Here is a 24,686-nt window from a genome sequence, read left to right on the forward strand (position 1 = left end):
AGTGGCAGTAACATTGGAGAAATAGAGATGGAAGTGATACCCCAGAGCAAGAACGTGTAGGACTTATGCTAGGATGTCACCTATCATAGTGCCAGTCCCTAGGAGGCCCTCAGTAAATGCTAGCTCCTCCCCTCCCTCACTCAGCAGGTAATGGGAGTGAGGGAAGATTGTTTCTGTTTGTTGTTTAGAATCGAGAAAAACCTGGGCGGGAATCCAGTTTCAGGTTAAGGGGAAGAACCAGTAGAGAGGGAGATATCAAAAATGTAAGGGAAAGGGGGTTACCGATAGCATGTTTTATTTAAAAAGGGATAGATGTAAAGGTGAATATAGTCTTAGATAGGAGGTGTGATACTTCATCCTCCAAGACAGGATCAACAGAAGTCTGTCGAGGGAGGTGGAAAGTCAGTGAAGCTTCTATGGAACATCTTTGATTTGAAGGTGGGCTTATGGATAGAAGAAAATATTTGGAATGCTTCCGTGGGAAACAATTTGTCCAACAGCTGTTCTCACCCTTGGTTGAATGTTAGGCTCTTCCTGGGAGCCTTAAAACAAAAAATGATGCTGGACCCCCAGCCCCAAAGATTCTGATTTAATTCCTCTGGGATGGGGCCCAGGCACTGGTGTTTTCAAAAGTGCCTGTGTTGCTGTTAATGAACAGCCCTGATTGAGAACCATCAGAAAGAGGTTCGAGGGCCTCAGAAATGGCTCAGCTGAGGTATGGGAGCAGGGATTTGTTGTTGAGCCAATCAGCCTGGTTACAGGGCTCTCTCCAGCACCAACTTTTCTGGAGCAGAAGCTGTGAAATTAGAGCATGGTTCTTGTTTACTGAGGTTGGTAAAGCACTAGGCTGAAGAAGTAAGAGGTGATAGAGGTTGGGGGAAAAGAATTGGCCAATCACAGATTGTCTAATCTGACAGAAAAAGCAGAGGTTCAGATGAAAGTCGATAAAATAATAATAGCAACACCACATAATTTTTTTGAGTGCTATCTACCAGCTGCAAAAATAAAGTGATTTATACAAATTCTCATTTACTCTCACCGAGCTCTAGGTCCTCATTTATTATCCTCATTTTATAAACGGGGAAACCGAAGCTCAGAAGTTAAGAAAGGTTCCCAAGTTTATGGAGTTAAAAAGTGGCAGAACTGGGATTTGAACCCAGATCTGACTGACTCTAGAACCTGAGCTCTGGTTGGGCAGGAACAAGGGAGTGGGAAGGAGGGAAGATAAGAGCCTGTAGGAATCTGCTGGGTTTGAATGGGCTTGAGATTGGCCTCGAGGAAAGGAGATGAGAGGGTTTCTGAGGGAAACAATGGAAGGTGGGGGGAATGGGTCCTGAGCATTGGAGGGAGAGTGGGAAATCAGATTGGATAGGCACACTGACAGGCCCAATCTGTCAATGGAATGTAGACTCCATGTGGTAAAAAGGAACTGGGCGACACTAAGGGGTTATTTAGGAGGTGGTTGACGTGATAAAGAGTAACCTTAAAATTTATCAAGCAGATGAAGAGCTAGGAAGGTCACTGAGGAAAGCTCTGCACTGAAATACTTTTTTCTTCCTTTGTTCCCTGTCTTGTCCTGGTAGCCACAGATGTGACTTAACCCACCCATGGCACTCAGGACTGCAGACTGCCTAATCCTCAGCTCTAAGCTATCTTTCCAGGGCTCGTACCTAAGATCACAGTTCTATGTTCAAGGATTAATAGAAGGCTCTGCAGATTGACTAGTGGCTGGAAAGCGGGGCTGGGCACTTTGTCATGTTTGTTGCTACCCCTGCAGAGAAGGTTATTCAGAAATATAATGTTGATACAAGGTGCTGGGTACAAAGGAGGCACCGTACACATACCAACACCACGAGAATTCCACAGGATTGCCAGGGACCTCCATCAACATCACTCATTAGCAACTGCCCCTGACCTAACTCAGAAAGTACCCAAGAGCACCAAGCCATCTTCGATGCGGACGGTGTCAGTTCTTTCTTGATTTGAGTAGACCAAATTAAATTTATACCTAAAGAACTAGTTTCCAGATTTCAGTGTCTTCCCAGCCCACGTTGTTTTCAAATTAATGAAAATTAAAATTGCTGGTGCACAGTAAGGAAAACTGAAGAGGCAAAATGAATAGCTAGAATTCTCTGAGTGATGACCAGAGCACAAATAATGCTGGGACCTGATGAGGCCAAAAGACACCTAGTGAGCTTAGCTAGCTGGTTGTGGTACCCTGGGAAGGGGGAGATGTTATCTGTCAAAGGGAAGATAAATTCTGCAAACCAAACATGGCAGTTTGGGGAAAATGTGTTTAACCCACTCACTTCCCTCCTTATTTGTAATATTGCTTCCCTACTTTTCAACTTGAGTTTACTCTGGAAGTGGAACATTTATTCCAACAAAATGTGCCCGGTGTGGTCTCTCAGAGATTAAAGACATCTGCTTAGTAGGCATTAACTTCAGTGTAGTACTTGCACCTCTCTGAGGATGTCTTACTAAGCCCTCAGCAGGCTGAGGCTGCTTCATTTTCTTCAGGTATGTAAACTGAAGAGGCAAATTTTACCTGCTCTGAAGTCCAAAGAAAATGGTACTTGGCTCCTTGGGCTCATTAGCCTTTAGTCTTAGTTAGTAATTACCAGATGTTGCTCAGGCATATTTGGAAAAGAACTTTATCTGTTGAACTTTCTTTTGGAAAATCAGAACATTATACTGCAAATTGTGAAGGAGGGGAAATGCTGTACTAGAAAGCTTAGCCAGGTGTGACATAATCATTTTCTTGAGGATGTGGTGTGGCAAACTTTTTTTCTTCTAGGTAATGAACACATTTGCTTGTAGTTTGAGTTAAAAAAAAAAAAGCTGGGGCTTCCCTGGTGGCGCGGTGGTTGAGAATCTGCCTGCCAATGCAGGGGACACGGGTTCGAGCCCTGGTCTGGGAAGATCCCACATGCCGCGGAGCAACCAGGCCCGTGAGCCACAACTACTGAGCCTACGCGTCTGGAGTCTGTGCTCCGCAACAAGAGAGGCCGCGATAGTGAAGAGGCCCGCGCACCGCGATGAAGAGTGGCCCCCGCTTGCCGCAGCTGGAGAAAGCCCTCGCACAGACACGAAGACCCAAAATAGCCAAAAATAAAATATATAAATAAATAAAAGATTACTATAAAAAAAAAAGCTATTATGTTTCCTTTAAAAAAACGTGTAGACCGTCAAAAGTGTGAAATCCATTTTAGCCTGTTGAAAATATTTGGGTTTTTAAGATAGCATCACAGATGTATATATTCCAGGTTCAAATTACTCTGAATTCTAGATTCTAAATATTATAAACTGAAGTTAAAATCAAATGTAAATTAACCTGTGATTTTTTTTTTTCTTCTAGTTATTTTTAGGTAAATAACTGAGGATAGGATGTGAGGCTGGCAAACAATATTCGCTGGGAGGACCCTTATTGTGATCGAATTCCAAGTAGTATTTTTTAGTCACATCTCATTCTTACACACACACACGAATCCTGTTGTGTTTTAAACAGATACTGAAAACCTCAACTCTATTTGTGAATCTTTTTCTTTTTTAAGATATCTTTCCTACAGACAGAATCTCTAGCAGCCAGCCAACAATCCAGGCCTAACACTTTAGCTAACAGCTTCATGGTTCAAAAAAAGTAGGGTGGGGGAAGTGAGAGTGAGTAAAAACAAAATGAAAATGACCAGTATGTTTTGGGAAACACTTTACTACAGTTATTAGGTGACCTCACTGGGGATAGCACGCCCTCCAGAAACCGTATTTACCACGAATCACCCAAACTATTATATTCAATAAGGTCAAAGGGCTGATTTATGTAATATTTTTAAATTTACATTTTATAAATATAAGGATACTGTGTGTATTATCAAATAATTCATTTGTATTTCTAAAGTGTCATATTTTCTATTGTTCTTGTTAATCTGTTTGAACTAGGGAGAAAAAAAGGTATTGAGATAGTTGAATATTGGATCCATCAATCACTAAAATTGAACCAAGAAAAGATCCAAGTTTTCATAGTTTAATTCTATACCATCCATACTTCTCACCAGAAAACTGATAAGGGCTGACATAAATAACTCAGTTGGAAGGATATCTGACTATCTTATAAAAACATTATGCAGAATCTTTAAAGGTGTTAGCCCTGGCAGGATTCCTAGGTGAGAATAGGCAGCTATACCATATTCTACTTTTGGTGGCCTCCTCACTTTTGGTTTTTGTCATGACCTCAACCAGGCCCCCTTTGAAGGTTTATTTGTGAACACAAACCTTTCTCCTTTGGCTGGTCTCATTTTTTTAGTGGTCTAGGGAAAGAGACCGAGGCAAGCTGTGGCCTATTTTAAATCCTTAGGTTCCCTTCCCTCCCACTCCTTGCCCTCCTCCCCTCCACATTCCTGCTACATGGAAAGGCAGTGGGGCCTCATACCTCAACATTTTATTAAAGAACCACTTAGCCATTCTCTCACCAGGATGGGCACAAGATGCCGGTTATTCCCTTAGATGAGTGGGTTTTTAAAAAGCTGGGTGGGAGACCCCATGCTACAAATTTAATTTAAAAACTGTTAAAGGAACCTTTTTTTAAATCTCAAGAACAGCCTTTTCACACTTCTCTACCACCTTTCCATTGGCTGTGTGTAAATAAACAAAGACCACCAAGTGAGAACAGGCTATTTATTCAAAGCTTGCTACAGCAAGGGAGCCAGCCACCTTCACTCAGCTTGGGACTTACAGGCCGGCAGTTAAAAAAAATAAATAAATAAAAATAAAAGGGGGTGGGTGGAGTAGGCTTCAGGGTATGCTCTGATTGGAGGTTAACTCGGGGAAGCTGGAGGCGGGCTAACTAGAAGCCGGGCATCTAACGTGATTGGTTGGGGGGGTGGAAAACATATCTGGCTTTCTCTGATTGGTCCCGAGTTGGTAACAGGGGCAAAAATTTGGGAAGCTGGCAGTCAATGACCGACTCCTGCCCGTTCTAAGCTGATCACTGTAGAGGCTGTGGTTTGGCTTCCCGTGTTGGTTGCAGCAGAGGTTGTGGGTCGTAGTTCTGTTGTCAACATATGGTCCCGTCATTGCCCTGTATATTGTCTGTCAACTGGGTGAGACCCAGGTTTTTATTTTCCCTTGACCTAGATAACTTTCTAGCTTCCGATTTTTGTTTTACCTGGAACAAGATTGCATTCCTATTATTTCTGTTAAGGATAAACGGAGACATTAGGATATGGAAAGTATTTATGGGAACAAATACATCAGTGTCTTTCTGATGAGGGTCAGGCTGGAGAAAGAATCACCCTCGGTCCTCTGATTCCCCATTTCCGTACAGAACTCCTATTACCATTATAACTGACTCCTTAGCAGCGTTTCCTTCCTTCGGGGGAGGCTCGGCCTCCTTGGTTCCCTCTCTTTGAGGACTGCCCTTTGGGGCCGAAAGAGGAGGATCGTTGCCCCAGTCTCCCACTCTCCTTCCCGAAGCTCGCTTTCCGGGTTCCGGCCCGGGTCGCACGCCCGCTACCCAGCACCCCACCCCCGCCCAGTCCTCCTACAGCGTCCTCCACCCCCGCCCCCGCCCGCCCGCGCACAGCGCCCCCTGTCCCCCGCCCCGCGCCCTCCCCGGTGCTCCCCACCGCACCGGTCCCGGCCGGCCCCCCTTCCGGTTCCCACACCCGGACGCGTGCCGGCGCCTCCGGACCACTGGTTCCGCGCGTTCCTGCACGGAGGCGCGCCCCGGAGGGGCTCGAACGGACGCGACCCCCTTGGTCCCGCAGCAGCCTCCCCGGCCCGCGGGAGATGTCAGGTCAGCTCTCCTGTCCCCGAGTCTCTACCAGGTCCTTGGTCAGGAATAAGCAGATCCTTCTCGGGTCCCAAGCCCCCGACATCCATTCTGGGGGGACTCTTCCCAGCCACCATTCCCCGATCATTTCTCCTCAGCTGTGGAAAAAGCAGCCCTCCTTTCTCTTCAGAAAGGGACCCGTATTTTCCTTTCAACTTCCATCAACTTGGGCCCCCGCGGGCCCCCAGTCGGTGGGAAAGCACTACCCTCCATTTTCGCCTCAGGGAGGTTCCTCGGCCCGGATCTCTCCTGCCACGAATCAGGAGAGGTCGAGGCGCCGCGGCGAGCTCAGCGGCTGCAGCTGGGCCCTCGCCATCTTGCGCGGAGGAGGAGCCGCGGCGGCCGCCATGCGGAGAGCTAAGGGGCGGGGGCGCTGCGGGCGAGGGAGGGGGCGGGGGAGCCGAGTTAGCTCGGCCCGGGCGGCGGCTTCGGCGGCGCCTTGAGAGCGGGCAGCGGCGGAGGTAGGGCTGGGTGGCCCATGGAGCGGGCGAGCGGCGGCAGGCTGGCCCACTGGCCCCCGGCGTGGAGCGGGGCGGGGGGCGGGGCGGGGGGCGGCCGAAGCGAGGGGCCGGGTGGGGGCGGGCGGAGGTTTCCGAGGAGGAAGGAGCCGCCGCCATTTTGGGAGCTTCGAGTCAACAATAAAGGACCGAGGGTACAGAGCGGGAGTGGCCTCAGTGGTAGGACTCGGGCCCGAGCCGCAAGGAGTGGGGTGAGGTGAGGGGGTGGAGGTCGGCGATGCAGCGGGGGCTGCGGGGAGTCCCCCCCGCCCCGGCCGGCGTGGAGGGCGCTCTGAGGCGGAGGACTGAGGCCTGGTCGGGCCCGGGGGAGGAAGGCGGGCGGCAGTTGTGGGGCGGGGGCGCCCGGGAGGAGTGGGATAGAGCACTGTTGTGCCCGACGGGGTCCGGAGGAGGAGCGGGAGAATTCCTCGGAGGAGCTTTGTGGGAGACGAGGGAAGGTGGGATCGTAGGGGGTGGCAAGGACTTAGGGAGATCGTGGAGGTTACAGGGTACGAGGCGGCCCTATAGGGGGCGGCAGGGATATGCAGTAGCGGAGGGCTGGGTTTCGAAGAGGACCGGCTGCTTGACGGAGTAAGGCCTTGCAGGTCGATAACAAGGGGGTGATTATGGAGCCCCAGAGTCATGGAGGAAAGGAGGGGCCGTCTGACTTAAGGGTTTCTCTTCGGGGCCTTTTGGGGGAGCCCCTATTGTTTCCTACCCGCGGAGCTGGTTCCCTGCTCTTGTTGCGCAGATACGATTGCAGGGCCCCAACCCTTTTGTGTTTATGGGCCCAGGGAGCTGACTCGAAGTGTGTGGGTTTGGGGGGGGGGTGTTGAAGGGGAGGGAGACAAGAAATTATTTGCCTACAGTTATGGGGCTCAAATCATTGGCTTGTTTCTTTCCCTTATCGCTCACTCCCCTTTCTCTTCCACAGTCCCCTCGCCCCTTCAAAATAGAACGGTCACTCCAACTTGCAGACCAAGCTTAGAGAAACTGCGCTGCATTCGCACACAAAAGGTCTTTTTGGAGATGACGATACTGTTTTGGGTGTGAAACTGTCAATTGCTAACTACAATTTGGGAAGTGCTGTAATTAACTCCGCTAGGGGTGCCTCCCAACTCGTCTCTGTTTCGTTCGTATTTTTGAAAATGTAGAAATATAACTTGCAAATCTAAATTGGGAAGGGGTAGGAGGAATATTTCTTTTCCTGAGACGTAGAGCTGCAGTGCTGGTTTTAGCTTAATTAAGAGGGGAGCAGTTATCACATAGTCACATTTTGGATGCAGGGAGGTATGAGGTCTTACGTGCATGATGGACAGTAATGATATCATTTAATTTTTAGAAGTTGCCACTTTCATCCTCTTAGTGCTTGCAAATAAGTAAGTCTTCTGGTATGAAGGAGGTGATATCGCTGATCATAATATAAACCTGTCAATACAGGAAACCAATTACTACCTTGCACTGAAATTGGGTGGCTCTTAACCACCCTCTGCTTAAGAGGTCACTCAGCTTCTGGGAGACTTGGAAATATACAGCTTTGTGTACGTGATAATCAGGATTTGCTTGTGAGCAACTTTATTTTCAATTTAAAAAAAGACATCAAAGAGTTGTTTTTTTTTTAATTTTATTGTTTGAGAAACCTTGGTGTATGGCAGAAACGCTAATTAATAAGCTAGTGTATATTTGGTAAGAAATGTAAAGGAGTCAAAGAACAAAGCAAACAGAGTAGCCCTTTATTTTCTGGCCTTTTTCCCTCTGGCTTTTAAATTATGTTTTCATTTACTTCCTTTAAAAATAATTTTATTTGGGGAATAATTTAAAATTTTTTAAAATTAACTTAATTAGTACTCTGGGTTTCCTGGAAAGTTTGATTAAAGTTACTAGTATCTTTAGCCTTTCACAGATTTTTTTTTTTTAACACAGGTAATTTCCTTTTTGTGTTTTTGTAATTTAAAAAAATGCTACTTCAAGTTGGAATATACTTTTTGAAAAGTGTTATATTTAAAAACGTAGAAGTTTTTTTAGTATTCAGATTTAATTAAGGTAGCTAAAGGTTTTCTTGTCTGTTTTTCAAGCAAAAGATTTTGACATGTAGACATATTTATATCCCTTGACTGCTTCCGTTACTCTTTTAAAGGGCAAAAACTTAAGGAAAAAAAATATTTTTCTTTATAAAGTTTAACTTATGTCGTTGAAATTCATAAGGGCATAAATGTGTTCTTCTGAAAGCATAAGGTGAAGTCAAAAGCCCAACTCTTCAAGGATTCTCAGTTGTCAGAAATAGAAAAAAAATTAATGAATTGTCTTGCCTTGTTCATTTGTAGATTTACATTAAGTTGTGTGATACTTCATTGAGTTGTAATGCAATTGAGTGTAATGACTCATTGACTTTAAGAGGTGGCAGGGACTTTAGAGAATTCATCAGGGAGGAAATAAGGGAAGAGATTGTCATTTGACAACTAATGCTAACTTAATCACAGTATCTTTCTACTTGGTATTCTCTGGGTTGCTTTGAACTGACAGTTTAAAATGTTTGAGATCGGTCTCGGTGCAGGTTTGGTTTTTGAGGCAGTTCATCTTTTTGTGTCTTTCCTAGCTTGGCTAGTGATTTGGTCTCAGTGCAGCTATATTCGTAATTCTTTAATTTAAAAGAAGAGAGTGCTTCTAAAGGAGTTCTTTAAAAGGGAAACAAAATTTTTTTTTTCTAATTTTACTCTGTTTGCTAATTTAACTTTTTTCTTTGTTTCAGACTGAAGTGGGCGAATTCAGATATATAACTCAACCTTGTTAGAGGGCTTTATTAAAAAAATAAAGAGTTGATTCTGTGCATGAGAGCAAGTTACTGCTGCTTACCGTTCAGAGACTTACAGGTGCTTGCCTGCATTGCAATAAAGGACTCATATATTGAGCAAGACTTATATTTATCTCTTCGTTTTGGAGAGCCTAATAAACTGTTATTACAGTTTCTCTACTGACTTTCAAAAGTTTTGAAGTTTGAAAGAGACATCTTTGCAATTAATACAGCATGAGCACGGCCAGAACAGAGAACCCTGTTATAATGGGTCTATCCAGTCAAAATGGTCAGCTGAGGGGCCCTGTGAAGCCCAGTGGTGGCCCCGGAGGAGGGGGCACACAGACACAGCAACAGATGAACCAGCTGAAAAACACCAACACAATCAATAATGGCACTCAGCAGCAAGCACAGAGTATGACCACCACTATTAAGTAAGTCTTAGAATAAATAATAAACACACTTGGGGGACCAAGGAGATTTATTTTGTTAGTTTGTTGTTGACTACTTTGGGTTTACCTTAGTTTAACCATTTTGATAGCAAATAGAGGACAGATGCCTTTGTTTTATGGCCAGCAGGTATTTGCAGTAGAAGAATGTATTTCTGTCATAACTAATTCAGGTTTATTAAGTAACTTAACAGGCACAGATTAATATGTATTAATTTTGTGTAGACTATTTTTTGAAACATTTCTGGCTTTCATAATGAGCTCAGATTCATCTTGTTTTTGCCAGTATGGCTTTTTCCCTAGTGTTGGAACTTGACCTTATCCTAGTTTGAATGGCAGTTATAGCCAGTTTCACGTTTTAAATTTAAAGACTTGCCCAGCCTTCTGAACTTCAAACATACTCATAGAAAATTTATCCATAACTTTTTTTTAGTTTATGACACTTTGCTTTTCTGCCCTATTTATTTAATTTTCAAATACACTTTCTCCTCCTTTTACACACACACACAAAATAACAAGCAGTTTATGTCATAGGGAACTCAGGATTTTGAACTCTTGTAAACACATCTCTGAATAGTCCCAAACCCGTTTGACAACTTTTAAAAACGTAAGAGCTTCATCTTACTATGGAATATTTTTTCTTTTAAATTTGGAAGTGTGTAGGCTATCATCTTTAAGTGTACACTTTAAAGTATTTGAGTGGTAACTATGACTCCAAAGAATCAGTTAATAGAAAACATTCAAGAATCTTGACCCATATGAGATTTGTCTTTGTTAAAAATCTAGCCATGTAAGTTGATTTAACCTCTAGAAATCTTCGTAAGATGATAAAACTCTTTCAAGGAACCAAAGCTTGTGTTTTATTACAACCTAGATCTTTTCCAGCTTAAAAAGTACTTACTAAAGAAAAATAGTCCTAACTTCCAACAGAATTGGTTTGGTCACTAGGAGAATTGGCATTAATGCGTATTATTTTTGAGATGAATGTTTTAATTAGTATAGAAATCAAGAATATTTTCTAAATTGCAGTTTGTCTTGACAAAATATGAATAGGCTAGCAATATTTAGGCTACTTTTAATCCTTAATCATAGAAACATAAAGCTACATTATTTCATTTTGAGAGTATTTTCTACTTGAACTCAGATTTGAGACAACAGTGGATTTTGCCTTTTTTTTTTTTTTTTTTTTTTTTTTGCTTTTCCTAGGATTAATGGTTTCTTTTCAATTCCGTGAATCTTTAAATCTCAGTTTAAATGTCATCTCTTCTATGAAGACTTCTAGATCCCATGGCTCAGAGCTCTTCTAATACCTATCTCTATCACTTATTTTCTCATTAAAAATTTTTTTTAACCTCCTAAGATTATACATTTTTTTTGTAGGCAGATTTTGCGTTGTATCTTCCCGTATTTTTATCCACTATTTAGTGAATTTGGCAATGTGGCAAGCTGGCTTACTAGGATGTTCAACTGACATTTTTGTTTATACCAAACTTTGCTATGGTAGGGACTGGGGTGAAAGGCTTTAGTACCCTTGGATTGGTAGCAAATAGTTCCCTGTGTTACAGTATCTGGGATTATGTGGGACCTAGCTTTAAGTAAAATATATGCTTATCTTTCTAAATCAAGACTCTTGAGATGTTTGGGGTGCTCTAATTATATGAGTTATTGCAGTTAAATCAGTGAAAGCCTACTTATTTTAAAGACACAGTTGAAAGCATTGTCTGCTTTATTGACAGTCTTTTTTCTGTTAGATGCTTTGGGTATTGTATTATTTGAAGTTTTTACCTGACCAAAAAGAAAATTTTTTATTACGTTTTCTTTGTTGTTTTCTTTCATGGTTTCAGGCATCCCCAGTAAAAAAGAGAAAGAGAGATGTTTACTAGCAGCTAATGTTTAGCTCTTCTTTTGCCAGGCACTGTGCTGAGTGCTTTATAGAAATTATTTTATGTAATTTTTATCCCATTTTTTATGTGAGAGAATGGAGGTTTAGAAAAGTAACTGTTCCAAGGTCACAGAACTAATATGTAGAAGAGTCAGGGCTTGAACTCAAGTCTGAAACTTTATAGATTCCTTGGCTTTAACTAGTCACCAAGAGTTACAAACTCAGATGCCTATAGGGGACTGCCAGATTAGAGGGTACTTGCCCTATTAAAAGGCATCAACCACTTGATTTTAAACTCCATTTACTAAGCTCTGTCAAACTATTGCCATGCAGAAATTTGAAACCAGTGTTGCTAAAGCTTCCAGGTTTTTACAAGAAAATCCAGAATCTGGACTTTTACACAAAATCTCCTAATTTTTTAATGTTGGCCACTAATTTAAATTAAAACACACTATATAGGTCAAACAAAACATATGGGTTACCAGTTTTGAAAATGGTTGGACTGTATACAACACTGCTTCTCTTAAGAGGATGGATACCTTACTCCCTTCTATTCTTGATTTTTAAAAATTCTCCCTAGATTGTTGTGCTTTGTAAGAAAGAACAGTTTTTCTAAAATTGTTTATCTCTTTTGTTACCTGTATTCTTAAGTAAACGGCAATATGTTAAACTTAGTGTGGTTTTTAGAATTATAATCGAGATGAATTATCTTTGTATTTTAGAATACTAATGCTGTGAATTCTGATACTTCAATTTTACTGTATTCTCTCTAGACCTGGTGATGACTGGAAAAAGACTTTAAAACTCCCTCCAAAGGATCTAAGAATCAAAACTTCGGTAAGTTGGTTGTAACATTCAAGTGGAAAAATGATGTGGAAAGTGAAGTAGTTATTTAATGATAACAGGCACTGTGTTTACTCTTAAGTAAGTTGAAGTGGTTGAAATTGTATAACTCATGTATGATGAGTTGCCCAAAATTTCCACTATTTGGAGGAATTAGTAATAATGTGTATGTATATACATTATTGCAGTATATAATGTAATATTTAATATACAGTATACAATACAATAATTATCACTATATATAGAGTATTTAATATATAATTTATATATTGAATATTGTGTTTATACGTATATATATCTTATCTCATTTGTGGAACGCTTTTATGGTTTTCAAGGCATTTTCTCAAAATTCTCTTGTTTCCAGCAGCACAGTAAGTTTCAGGGTAGGTATTGTCCACATTTTGTGGATGAGAAAACTGAAGTTGAGAGGTTAGTTCTCTTATCCCAGTGTTCTCAACCAAGGGCAATTTTTGTCCCCTAGGAAGCATTTAGCAATAGCTGGAGACATTTTTGGTTATCACAGCTGAAGGGATGCTACAGAACAGCCCCTTACAGCAAAGAATTTTCTGGCCCAAATGTCAGTAGTGCTGGGCTTGAGAAACCCTGGTTTAGACTAGGATATTTGTAGGCAGTGCATGGTGGAGCTAGGGTTTGACTTCACATCTTGTGGTTTGATACTTATATAGAAATAACAGTATTCCATCAGTCCTTGGAGAAAAATGACCACAGGGTGGCTGGTCTTTCCCCAAAACATAGTTTTTAAATGGCTTGTGTGTGTTAAAGAGAGTGGTTATTTTTCAGTTGAACTATAGATCAAGACAGAGAACTAATCTGCATATATTTATATTTTAAATGGGGTAAAGAATTAGTCTCTCAAACACTTTATTAAACATGCTAATTACCAAAGGAACCCAGTTGTACTTCATTCTTCTGATGTTTGTCTGTTTTTGTTTGACCAGGATGTGACCTCCACAAAAGGAAATGAGTTTGAAGATTACTGTTTGAAACGGGAGTTGCTGATGGGAATTTTTGAAATGGGCTGGGAAAAGCCATCTCCTATTCAGGTATGTTTCCCCTTTTTTATCATATGTATAATGTTATGAGTTAAGCGTTACACACTTTTTGATCTGCGGGAATGGTACAGTGAAACAACAATTCTCTCCAGTTTGTATACACACACATATATATATATATATGTACACACAGGCATACACACTTTCTGAACCTTTAAATGGTAAGTTACAAAGTCATGGCCCTTTATTTCTAAATATTTCAGTGTGTATTTCCTAAGAATAGGGATAGTCTCTTGAATAATCATAGTACGGTTATGTTCAGTCAATTTAACTTTAATGCAATATTTCTATCTCATCTGTCATTTGTAGTCTTATTTTTAATTGGCCCCCAGATTTTGTCTTAAAGCATGTTTTTTCTCTTCTGTATAGGACCCATCCTAGGATCAGGTATTGCATATAATGGTTACATCTCTTTTAGTAGTGAGCATTTCCCTATTCTTTTTTTGTCTTTTATGACATTGACATGTTAAAAATATGGCCCCCTTCCTTTTTTTTTTTTCCTCCAGTAGAACATTCCTCATTTTGGGTTTGTCTCATGTTTCCATGTGATTAGATTCAAGTTATGCATTCTTAGCCAGAATACTGCAGAAGTCACATTTGAAGGGATAGTGTTCATCTATTCCTCAAGGGTGATTTTAATTTTGATTACACTTTTGAAGTGGTGTCCTGATTTTTCTACTGTATAATTATTGCTCCCCCCCACCACCTTGAAACTAATAAACAGTCTTTGGGGAGCATTTTAAGGCAATGCAGATATACTACCCTTCATAAAAATTTCCCCCTAGCTCCTCCTTATGTATCTATATATTATTAATGTGGACTCATGAATTACTTTTTTTTTTTTAATGGTATTTTTTTGTGTATATAGATTTATTTATTTATTATTTTTGGCTGCGTTGGGTCTTCGTTGCTGTGCGTGGGCTTCCTCTAGTTGTGGTGAGGGGAGGCTACTCTTCGTTGCGGTGCACGGGCTTCTCATTGCGGAGCACGGGCTCTAGGCGCACGGGCTTCAGTAGTTGTGGCACACGGGCTCTAGAGCTCAGGCTCAGTAGTTGTGGAGCATGGGCTTAGTTGCTCTGCGGCATTGGCAGGCAGACTCTTAACCACTGTGCCACCAGAGAAGTTCCTTTAATAATGGTATTTTTGTGCTCGAATTGTCCCATATTTGGCCAGTGTGAGCTCCTTCAAGCCAGTTCCTTTGTGTTTGTAATGTTCCTCTTTCATTTTTTTCCTCTGATAGACTATTTTGTAAAGCAGTTTTAAGTTCATAGCAATTGAGCAAAAGAGATTTTTCATAAATGCCTGCCCACACTCATGCATAGCCTCCCCCATTATCAGCATTCCCCACAAGAGCAATATTTGTTACAACTGATGAACCTGTGTTGACACATTATCACCCGAAGTCCATAGTTTGCATTAGGGTTCATTCTTGGTATTGTACATTCTGTGAGTTTGAACAAATGTATAATGACATGTATCCACCATTATAGTATCATACAGAGTAGTTTCACTGACCTCTGTGCTCCACCTATTCACCCTTCCCTTCCCACTTCGTTTTTCTTGAGCACTTCCTTTTTGGTATATCATGATGTCAAGCTTATCTGTAGAGCTACCCTTCCCCAGCCTCAGAATCAGCTATTTCTCCAAGGAACTCTGATTCCAATTAGTGGGGAGTAGTATTAGGGACCAAGATCTAAGCACTAGGTGCACTCTTTGAGTGGAAAGAGCAAGGAGATATATGTATGTATACACATACATGCCTGTAGACCTAAACATGCATCATACATACACAGATTTGATAAATGTGTTTGTTGTCTTCACATAAATTGAAGCTGTTGAATCCAAGCTGTACTCGGGACAAACTCTGTGACATCATTGAGTACTTTTTCATTGAACAGACATGTATCAAGTGACCTAGAAAGTGTTAGACCCTGAGGGTGTTATGATGAACAAGATATTAAATAGGGTTCCTGCACTCAATAAGGACAGCTTACTGTACAGGTAATTTCAGTGTAATGTAATGGGCACATATATGTAGTTGAAATTGCACATATATGTAGCCACTAGGGAAGATGGAACAACATGGAAGAAGTGATCCATGTTCCAAGTGGGGAACACTGGAATGGTGATTGCCTGGGGATGAGAGTGTGCCTTTGTGGACAAACTGAAAGGAGTTTGTTGTGGTTAGAGAAAGTATCAAGATAAAGTTATACCTCATCAGGCAATTTGAGTGCAGATATCAAAAATATTTAGGAATCTACTTTTCTATAATATAGTTCATGTTAATCTATTTTATCTGTAGGAGTGAAACATTTTATGGGCACTTTTCTACTGTATCATTCAACTTTGTATCTCTAGTACTTAGCAAGGTGCATGGCAGGAAATAGGCCCTCAGTTGTATTGCTTTGTTGGAATTATGGTTAATGGATATCTGTAAGTGAACTTCGTCTAGAGAAGTGTTTGAGAGCACTGTCTTTGCGGTGAGGCTGCGCAGGTTGAATCCCAACTCCACTCCTAAGGAGATTATTTAAATGTCTCGAAGCCTCTGCTTTCTGACCTATAAAATTGATAAAATAGTATATACCGTGGAGTTGTTGTAAAGATTAAATGAGGTAATTCATGTTAGTATCCTAACTACAGTGGCTAGTAGGTGACAAATGCCCAATAAATGTTATGGGGTTTTATTTTATGTAGTAGTTTTATCAAAAAAGGAGATTGGTTCATTTAGCAGAGTTAATTCTTAATGGACGCTTGCTGACTCCTGTTTCACACCTTTGTATTAAATTTTAAAATTCACTTTGTTATTTGCATTCTCAGTTTGGTATAGCATATAGATAATTAACTCTCCAGCCACTTAGCCAGTCTATCATCTAGCTTTTTCTGTAAAGTAGAAATGATCTCCCTCACAGGGTTTTTATTGTGAGGACCAAAGGTAGTGTACAGGCATACCTCGTTTTACTGTGCTTTGCTTTACTGTATTTTGCAGATACTGCGTTTGGGTTTTTATTGTTTTTTTTTTTAAAACAAATCGAAGGTTTGTGGCAACCCTGTGTTGTCAGATGATGGTTATTATTTTTAAATTAAGGTGTGTATATTGTTTTTTTACACAGTGCTACTGCACACTTAATAGACTATAGCATAGTGTAAACATAACTTTTATATGCACTGGGAAACAAAAATATTTGTGTGACTCACTTGATTGCACTGATCTAGAACCGAATCCGCAATGCTCCAAGGTGTATTTTGAAATAGCAAGCAGAGTATGAATATAAAGTATTATTCTATATACCTGAGACTATCATTCACATTGCTTTTTCCTGCACTATTGTTTTGCCTGAGAATCCATGGAAAACACAAGATAACATGCTTCTTAGAGTCATTCAGTGTAACAAACCATAAATACTAGGACTTTAGAACCAAAAGAAATCTAGAAGGCCTCTAGTAAAATCCAACCTCGTGACTGACATTCTTCTATTCTCTTCTTGTCTACCTTCTCTCCTCACTTTTTTTGTTATTTTTTTTCTTTCCCTAAAACGTGTCTATTGTCTTTATAGTACTTAGTTTTACAGTTTTATTCAGGTTTTTTTTTTTCTCTCTCCAGATATAAAATCCTCTTGATCAGATGGGTGTCATATGCATTTGAATCTTTTTTAAGAGATCTGACTTAGTTGCATTTTGGCTATAAGATTATTGGAAAATGAGGCACTTAAAATCTTTTGAGATGATATAATTTTACACTGACAGGCTGGAACCGGATATACTACAGATTGCTTCCACACATCTTTCTTTGGTACAGCCATCTGTGATTCTAGTTCTAGGTCTGAATGCTGTGCCCAGTAGCATAACCATGCCATTCTAAGGCCTAGCTTTACAGGAATAGAGACTTCTTTGGAGGACCTAAGAGTCTGTTATTCTGCTTAACATTGAGAAACCTTATATTAACTTGGGGATGATTGGTGACAGCTCTTGCTGCTTCCAGACCTTAGGCACAACTTTTGAAGACTTTTTAGGTAAGAAGGTGATGGAATGGCAAGTAGTTCATTATTGAGGGAAACATGGAAGTTCTTCTTTTGGCAACCAAATTTCATATCAAGTCGGGAATCTCAAATTATTTTGAGAAATTATTTTGTTAACCAAGTCTAATTGGTCGTTTATTAAATTTATAGTTAAGAATTAGAGCATTCTTAATTCTTTTGTAATTCATTCCTCCTGCTGACATGGATTTATTGCCAAAAGAATTATTTTCCTAAATTCTCAAAAAAGTCTTTAAATGCATGTCTTCATTGGTTACTATGGTAAAATTGGGATGTGTTCCTTAAGCTGGAGATGTTCTTTTTGAAATTACTATCTTCCATCTCCTTTTTTTCTGGGTAGCAGTAGATGTCTTAACTATTGCTTACCTCCTCCACAGTACCCATTTTTTTCCCCCTGAAATTAAGGTTCTTAAATTCAACTGGTCCTAGGAAGTAAAAAGAAGCAGCTACTCTAAAAGCAGCTAGCTGGGCAATTTGGAGCCTTTTCAGGTACTGTACTTTTGTAAAATGCCTCTCAGTACTAGGAAATTGGAAGGTATCCCATTCTTTGGTTGTAGGCAACAGAAACCAACTTGGGTTAACTTAAGCAAAAGGAAATTTATTGAATATCAGGAATTCACAAGATTAGGGAGAAGTCTGGAGAAACACACTTGGCATTGGCCAAGAACCAAGGCAGCCCTAAAGGGCTCAGGAAGCTGTAAATTGTTATAGGATGCACTATAGCAATTTCAATTCTTAGAAGGGAGCATTCAGCCAGCCTGACTTCAGTCAGTGTCCTCCATTTAGCTGAGGAAGTTGGCTAGACTATCCATTGGGGTGGGGAGGATGTAATTCCTCAAAAGGAAAGTTAGGGTGCTACTAAGAAAGGGAAATGGATAGCAGGGTTATAAAAACACAATAAATACATACTTACTCAGTCCCTAGACCTTACAGTGGAACATGGACTTTGGAGAGCTAAAGTGGCAGAATCGGACCTTAAGGTCGTGGGGTTGTTTCTGTTTTTTTGTGTTTGTTTGTTTTGGTTTTTGGTGGGTTTTGGTTTTGTTTTTGGTTGCTTTGTTTTGTTTTTGGTGGCTTTAGGGTATAAATCACACAGCACACAATTCACACATTTTAAGTATACAATTCATTGTTTTTTAGTATATTCACAGTTGTGCAGTCACACAACTAAAACAGTCAGTTTTAGAACATTTTCATCACCCCAAAAAGAAACTTCTTTAATAATCACCCTTCATCTTCTACTAGCTCTAAGCAACCACTAATCTACTTTCTGTCTGTATGGATTGGCTTATTCTGGACAATTTCACGTAAATGGAATCATACAATATATGCTCTTTTGTGACTGGCTTTTTTGACTTAGCATGTTTTTAGGGCTCATCCATATTGTAGCATGTATCAGTACTGCATTCCTTTTTATTGTTGAATAATATTCCACTGTATAGCTACACCACATTGGTTTATCCATTCTTCAGTTGGTAGGGTTGTTTCCACTGTTAGCTGTTATGAATAATGCTCCTTTGAACACTGGTGTATGAATTTTTGTGTGGAGATATTTTCATTTCTCTTGGGTATATACCTAGGAGTAGAATTGCTGGTTCACATGGTAACTCTTTAACCTTCTGAGGAACTGCCAGACTGTTTTCCAAAATGGCTGTACATTGTACTTAGTGGTATATGAGGTACTGATTTCTCTGTTTGCAAACCGAAGTTCAAATCCTGGTTCTAGCATTTCTTGCTTTGTGACCTTCGGTAAAACAGTCTGAGGATCCATTTGTCAGTTGTAAAACAAAAAGTACCTAACTTGAAAGGATATAATTAACGTTAAGTATCTAAGCATAGTGTCCACCACAGTAAGTTTTTAAAAATTATTTAGCTTCCTTCCTCCTTTCTCTTCTCCCTGGCAGCTCCCCATGACTTCCTCTTGGGTTTCAAAGCTGTCTGAGTCGGACTTGAATTCTCTTGCTTCATATTCCTTAATCTTCCTAGCAAACAGTGGTAAGAGACGGTGTGGATATACTGGATTTCCTGACTGCTAATCATAATGATCACCATATGAGATGAAATACAGTGCATCTTAACTTACAGACTAGCTTACTTTGTTAAAGTCCTATCCTTAAACAGTTTCTGTAGAGCATAAGTCCTGTCAGAGTAGAGGAATAGAAGTCAGTGAATGGCTTTTAAGTCAAAAGATAAACCCCAAATAGGAATTAGGATACCCCCAATCTAATTCTATCCTGTCTTACTTCATTCAGAAGTCTTATCTTTTTTTATTATTATTAATTTTTATTGGAGTATGGTTGCTTTACAATGTTTTGTTAGCCTCCACTGCACAACAAAATGAATCAGCCATACACATACAGGTATCCCCTCCCTTTTGGACTTCCCTCCCATTTAGGTTACCACAGTGCATTAGGTAGAGTTCCCTGTGCTATACAGTATGTTCCCATCAGTTGTCTATTTTGTACATAGTTTGAATAATGTATATGTGTCAATCCCAGTCCCTCCTTCCCCGCCCCTTTCCCCCTTGGTATCCATACATTTGTTCTCTACGTCCAAATCTCTCTCTGCTTTGCAAGTAAGATCATGTATACCATTTTTCTGGATTCCATATATACACGTTATTATACGACATTTGCTTTTCTCTCTCTGACTTCACCCTGTATGACTCTCAGTTCATCCGTGCCTCTACAAATGACCCAATTTCGTTCCTCCTTATGGCTGAGTAATATTCCATTGTATATATGTACCACATCTTCTTTATCCATTCCTCTGTTGATGGACATTTAGATTGCTTCCATGTCCTGGCTATTGTAAATAGTGCTGCTGTGAACATTGGGGTGCATGTGTTTGTTTTGAATTATGGTTTTCTCTGGGTATATGCCCAGTAGTGGGATTGTTGGATCATATTGTAGTTCTATTTTTAGTTTTCTAAGGAAACTCCATACTGTTCTCCATAGTGGCTGTATAAATTTACATTCCCACCAACAGTGTATGAGGGTTCCCTTTTCTCCACACCCTCTCCAGCAGTTATTGTTTGTAGATTTTTTGATGATGGCCATTCTGACCGGTGTGAGGTGATACCTCATTGTAGTTTTGATTTGCATTTGTCTAATAGTGATGTTGAGCATCCTTTCATGTGTTTGTTGGCCATGTGTATGTCTTCTTTGGAGAAATGTCTATTTAGGTCTTCTGCCCATTTTTGGATTGGGTTGTTTTTTTGATATTGAGCTGTGTGAGCTGCTTGTATATTTTGGAGATTAATCTTTGTCAGTTGCTTTGTTTGCAAATATTTTCTCCATTCTGAGGGTTGTCTTTTCGTCTTGTTTATGGTTTCCAGAAGTCTTATCCTTTTAAAGAACCTGATTCAGGAAGTCACTGGGAGACTACCTAGCCTTTTTTTCTGCTGTAGAACTGAGTAGTATGCAGGTAGCCTGTTTAAAAACCATAGAAGAGAATGAACCCATGGGGATAATGGGCCTTCAGGACAACAAAAGATTAATAGAGTTGACTCAAAGTAGGGGGGAAGAGATTAAGACCAAAGGGTCAAAACCAAGGTTTTCTTCTTTGACCTGCTTTACCATACATAATAAGCGGACTGTTTAATGCTGGCTGTAGGAACAAGATAATAGAATATTGTCACTGGATCATTTTCGCAGTTGTTCTGGCAGCTATGTTAGTTATTCTGACCATATGGAACCCATCTGACCCCTGTGATTGGGGTTCTAGAATAAGAGTCATGGTGGGAAATGAAAGTCATGATGCTTACGATTTAGGTATTTCTCCAGTAACGGTTTTTGGGGTTTTTTTTATTTTTTATTTTTGGCTGCGTTGGGTCTTTGTTGCTGTGCGTGGGCTTTCTCTAGTTGTGGCAAGCGGGGGCTGTTTTTTGTTGCGTTGTGCAGGCTTCTCATTGCAGTGGCTTCTCCTGTTGCAGATCCTGGGCTCTAGGCGCGTGGGCTTCAGTAGTTGTGGCACAAGGGCTCAGTAGTTGGGGCTCAGTAGTTGGGGCACAAGGGCTCAGTAGTTGTGGCACACAGGCTTAGTTGCTCCGAGGCATGTGGGATCTTCCCGGCCCAGGGCTCGAACCCGTGTCCCCTGCATTGGCAGGTGGATTCCTAACCACGGCGCCACCAGGGAAGTTCTTCAGTAACAGTTTTAGAGTGCTAGAGATACTTGTTTTGCTCATTAGCTCAAGCATAGAACTAATTATTTTAGTGATTGTGAATCTCTTTTCCTAATTTATTTTTCTAATTTTCTAGTTTTAGAAATTAAAATGTTTAGTTTTAGAAATCGAAATACTCTGCTTCCTCTCTGTTTATACCTGTTTTACTTTTTAAATTTCTCTCCGTATATGTGTATTTAATATTTAGTAATTGTTAAGAATCCTTTGCTATTGTCTAGGAAATATTATATTATAATAAGAAATATTGTCTTCTGCAAAACACATAAGACAAACTAAGCCAAATATGAAAATGAGAAGTCAGCCTTGGTAATGTGACCATGGATCAAGATAACTGGAATAGAGTTGAGACTCCAGTTGAGCACATCTCAGGACAGAAGTTGGCTGTGAGACAGACATTGGACATTATGTAATACGATTTTTAAAAAAATCAAATAGGACCTGAGGTTAAACTTTCCCAGCTGATTCCTGTTTTGTGTAGGGATAAATTGTCCAACCTACAATTTTTCTTTGTGGTCAAATGGGTTTACTAGTCTCAGAATATCTTATTACAGTCTTTCCTTTGAATATTGTTTGTGCTGTCTTTTCCTCCAGTTTTTAATTGTGAAATGTCCTTTGCTTTTTTTTCCTCTACGTATTCATGATGTTAGCCCAAGTTACTCCTCTTGGTTGTTGATGCTCAGCTTCCTTAGACAACACATTTGCACATGCAGACTTACATATACAGTTTTTTTTATTACTTGAGTATGTATTTTATAAGCAGTTCTGGTAAATGTCAGTTGATACTGATGGTGATGTGGACTGGTCCTGCTAATTTATTTGGTCTCTACTTATTCTTGTAAAATACTTAATAATACCAAAGAGCTATGTATACTTTCAGTGTGTTTTAGAGAAGAATTTGCTTATGTACTGTTTTTATTCACAAATAATTTGCATTGTCTTATCTCTTCTAGGAGGAGAGCATTCCCATTGCTTTATCTGGTAGGGATATTTTAGCTAGAGCAAAAAACGGAACAGGCAAGAGCGGTGCCTACCTCATTCCCTTACTTGAACGGCTAGACCTGAAGAAGGACAATATACAAGGTTAGTTGTTTGTTTAAATTGTAAATGGCGATTTAAATCTTGGAGTTATTACCATCTTTTTTTTAGTCAGAACTTAAATAATCTGGAATTCGTATTTATCCTTTTCACAGTTTTTGGCCTGGTTGTCTTGTAAAAATGATCCCTAACTTTTTAAAGAGATTTCTAGTTTTCAAAGTTCTTTTACATATTACACAGCTATGACAACATTTCAGTGAGATAGGCAAAATAAGTATTATTGTCCTATAGATAGGAAAAGCTAAGATCTTGAGAAGTTAAATTATCTGACGTAGATACAAACTATGGAACTGAAATGTTTCTTGTGACAGCTCTGTGTCTGTAGAGTTCCTTGTAGAAACATGAACTTTTTCTCTTTAAAGCCTTGTGGTTTGGGGATTTTAAGAGCTTAGGCAGTAGGGAAGAAACAAATTTCCATAACTGTACCCAGAGTAAGCTAATAGAGTTAAGTTTTCATCTCTGAAGCTTTTTCTTAAAATTTTCAGCTATTTTTTTCCCCAGCATTCTTTCTTTCTTTCTTTCTTTCTTTATTTTTGGCTGTGTTGGGTCTTCGTTTCTGTGCGAGGGCTTTCTCTAGTTGCGGCGAGCGGGGCCCACTCTTCATCGCGGTGCGCGGGCCTCTCACTATCGTGGCCTCTCGTTGCAGAGCACGGGCTCCAGACGCGCAGGCTCAGTAGTTGTGGCTCACGGGCCTAATTGCTCCGCGGCACGTGGGATCTTCCCAGACCAGGGCTTGAACCCGTGTCTCCTGCATTGGCAGGCAGATTCTCAACCACTGCGCCACCAGGGAAGCCCTCCCCAGCTTTCTTGATCTATAATTATTATTTCTGCCATCTCTCTGTTACTAACTTTCATGTGATATAAATAGAACTGGGCGGCAAGAGTTTCTTATTTGGGTATTTTGACTAGTGAATCTCTTACTAAAATATTAATGAACTTTGGGCTAATAATTGACAACTCGAAGAACCCTTTAAGGGGTTGTAACTAAGAAGAGTACAAGAATTGTATAGCATTGTTACTGAGGAAAAGTCTAAATCTGGAACACTATAATAGGTTCTCTTTTTTTTTTTTAAGAAATTTATTCATTTGAGTGTCTTAATTAAAAGGGGAAATATTTCTGTAGCTTCTTAAACTCTTAATATATGCTGGGTTTTTTCTGTTTTCTCTGTTATTTGTTATTTTCCAGCAATGGTGATTGTTCCCACTAGAGAACTTGCTCTACAGGTCAGTCAAATTTGCATCCAGGTCAGCAAACACATGGGAGGGGCTAAAGTGATGGCAACCACAGGAGGAACCAATTTACGAGATGACATAATGAGGCTTGATGATACAGGTAGGAAATGATTGATGTAAGGTGGCTGGCTCTCTGTAATTCCACACACAGGTGTTTCCTTTCAGTAACTTATTAAAGTTGTTTTTAAAATTAATAAGGAACAAACATTGCAGTAGAAAAATGAATAAAGGAAATGACCATTTCATTCAAGCATAAAAACAAATTGTTTTAGTAATTGAAAGAATATTCAACCTTACTAGTAATTTTTTAAATTACACATAAAAACAGTAAAGTGATATTGTACCTTTCTGATTGACAAGGTTAATTCATATTGGCAAGGCTAATTAGTAACCAGTAATGTGAGTTTGTGGAGAAATTGGCTGCCTTGCAACATGGGGGTATAAATTGATATAATCTCTATGGTGGGCAATGTGGCATTATATTTCAAAATTATTAAATGTATATTTTTAAGAATCTTTTTTTGAAGAAATAAGTGGACAAATGCAAGGTTGTTTACTACAGCATGGTTTGTAGTACTGAAAAAATTGGAGCAACATGAATGTCAGGGGAGTTTGGCTAAAATACATTGGGTATAGTCTGAAGGGAATTCCACACGGCCATTAAAGAGTGAAGCTGACCTGTATTCATTTTTTAATGAAGAGTTCTCCATGATACATTATTTAGTGAAAAAAGAAAACAGCAAGAATGAAATCCACTTATATAAAATTATATATAGAAT

The 24,686-nt window shown here is 40.0% G+C and overlaps 1 protein-coding gene across 8 annotated transcripts in view; it reads left to right on the top strand.

Annotated features, from left to right (window-relative positions):
• The first annotated feature begins 5,658 nt into the window (after positions 1–5,658).
• The window catches only part of DDX6 (DEAD-box helicase 6), a 34,830-nt gene continuing 15,802 nt past the window's right edge, over positions 5,659–24,686 (top strand). For 2 of the 8 annotated variants that reach the window (XM_068554496.1, XM_068554504.1), the window contains exons 1-6: positions 6,424–6,504; positions 9,074–9,549; positions 12,220–12,283; positions 13,249–13,353; positions 22,530–22,659; positions 23,861–24,007. In XM_068554496.1, coding sequence (XP_068410597.1) covers positions 9,350–9,549; positions 12,220–12,283; positions 13,249–13,353; positions 22,530–22,659; positions 23,861–24,007 — 646 coding nt within the window. In that variant the 5' untranslated portion in view covers positions 6,424–6,504; positions 9,074–9,349. Of the gene's footprint in view, positions 5,792–6,220; positions 6,289–6,423; positions 6,542–7,270; positions 7,342–9,073; positions 9,550–12,219; positions 12,284–13,248; positions 13,354–22,529; positions 22,660–23,860; positions 24,008–24,686 lie in introns of those variants that run through there. The other 6 variants (XM_068554498.1, XM_068554497.1, XM_068554502.1 and 3 more) reach the window with 6 other exon arrangements.

Source organism: Eschrichtius robustus, chromosome 11, assembly GCF_028021215.1.
Source record: "Eschrichtius robustus isolate mEscRob2 chromosome 11, mEscRob2.pri, whole genome shotgun sequence".
Lineage (NCBI taxonomy): Eukaryota > Metazoa > Chordata > Mammalia > Artiodactyla > Eschrichtiidae > Eschrichtius > Eschrichtius robustus.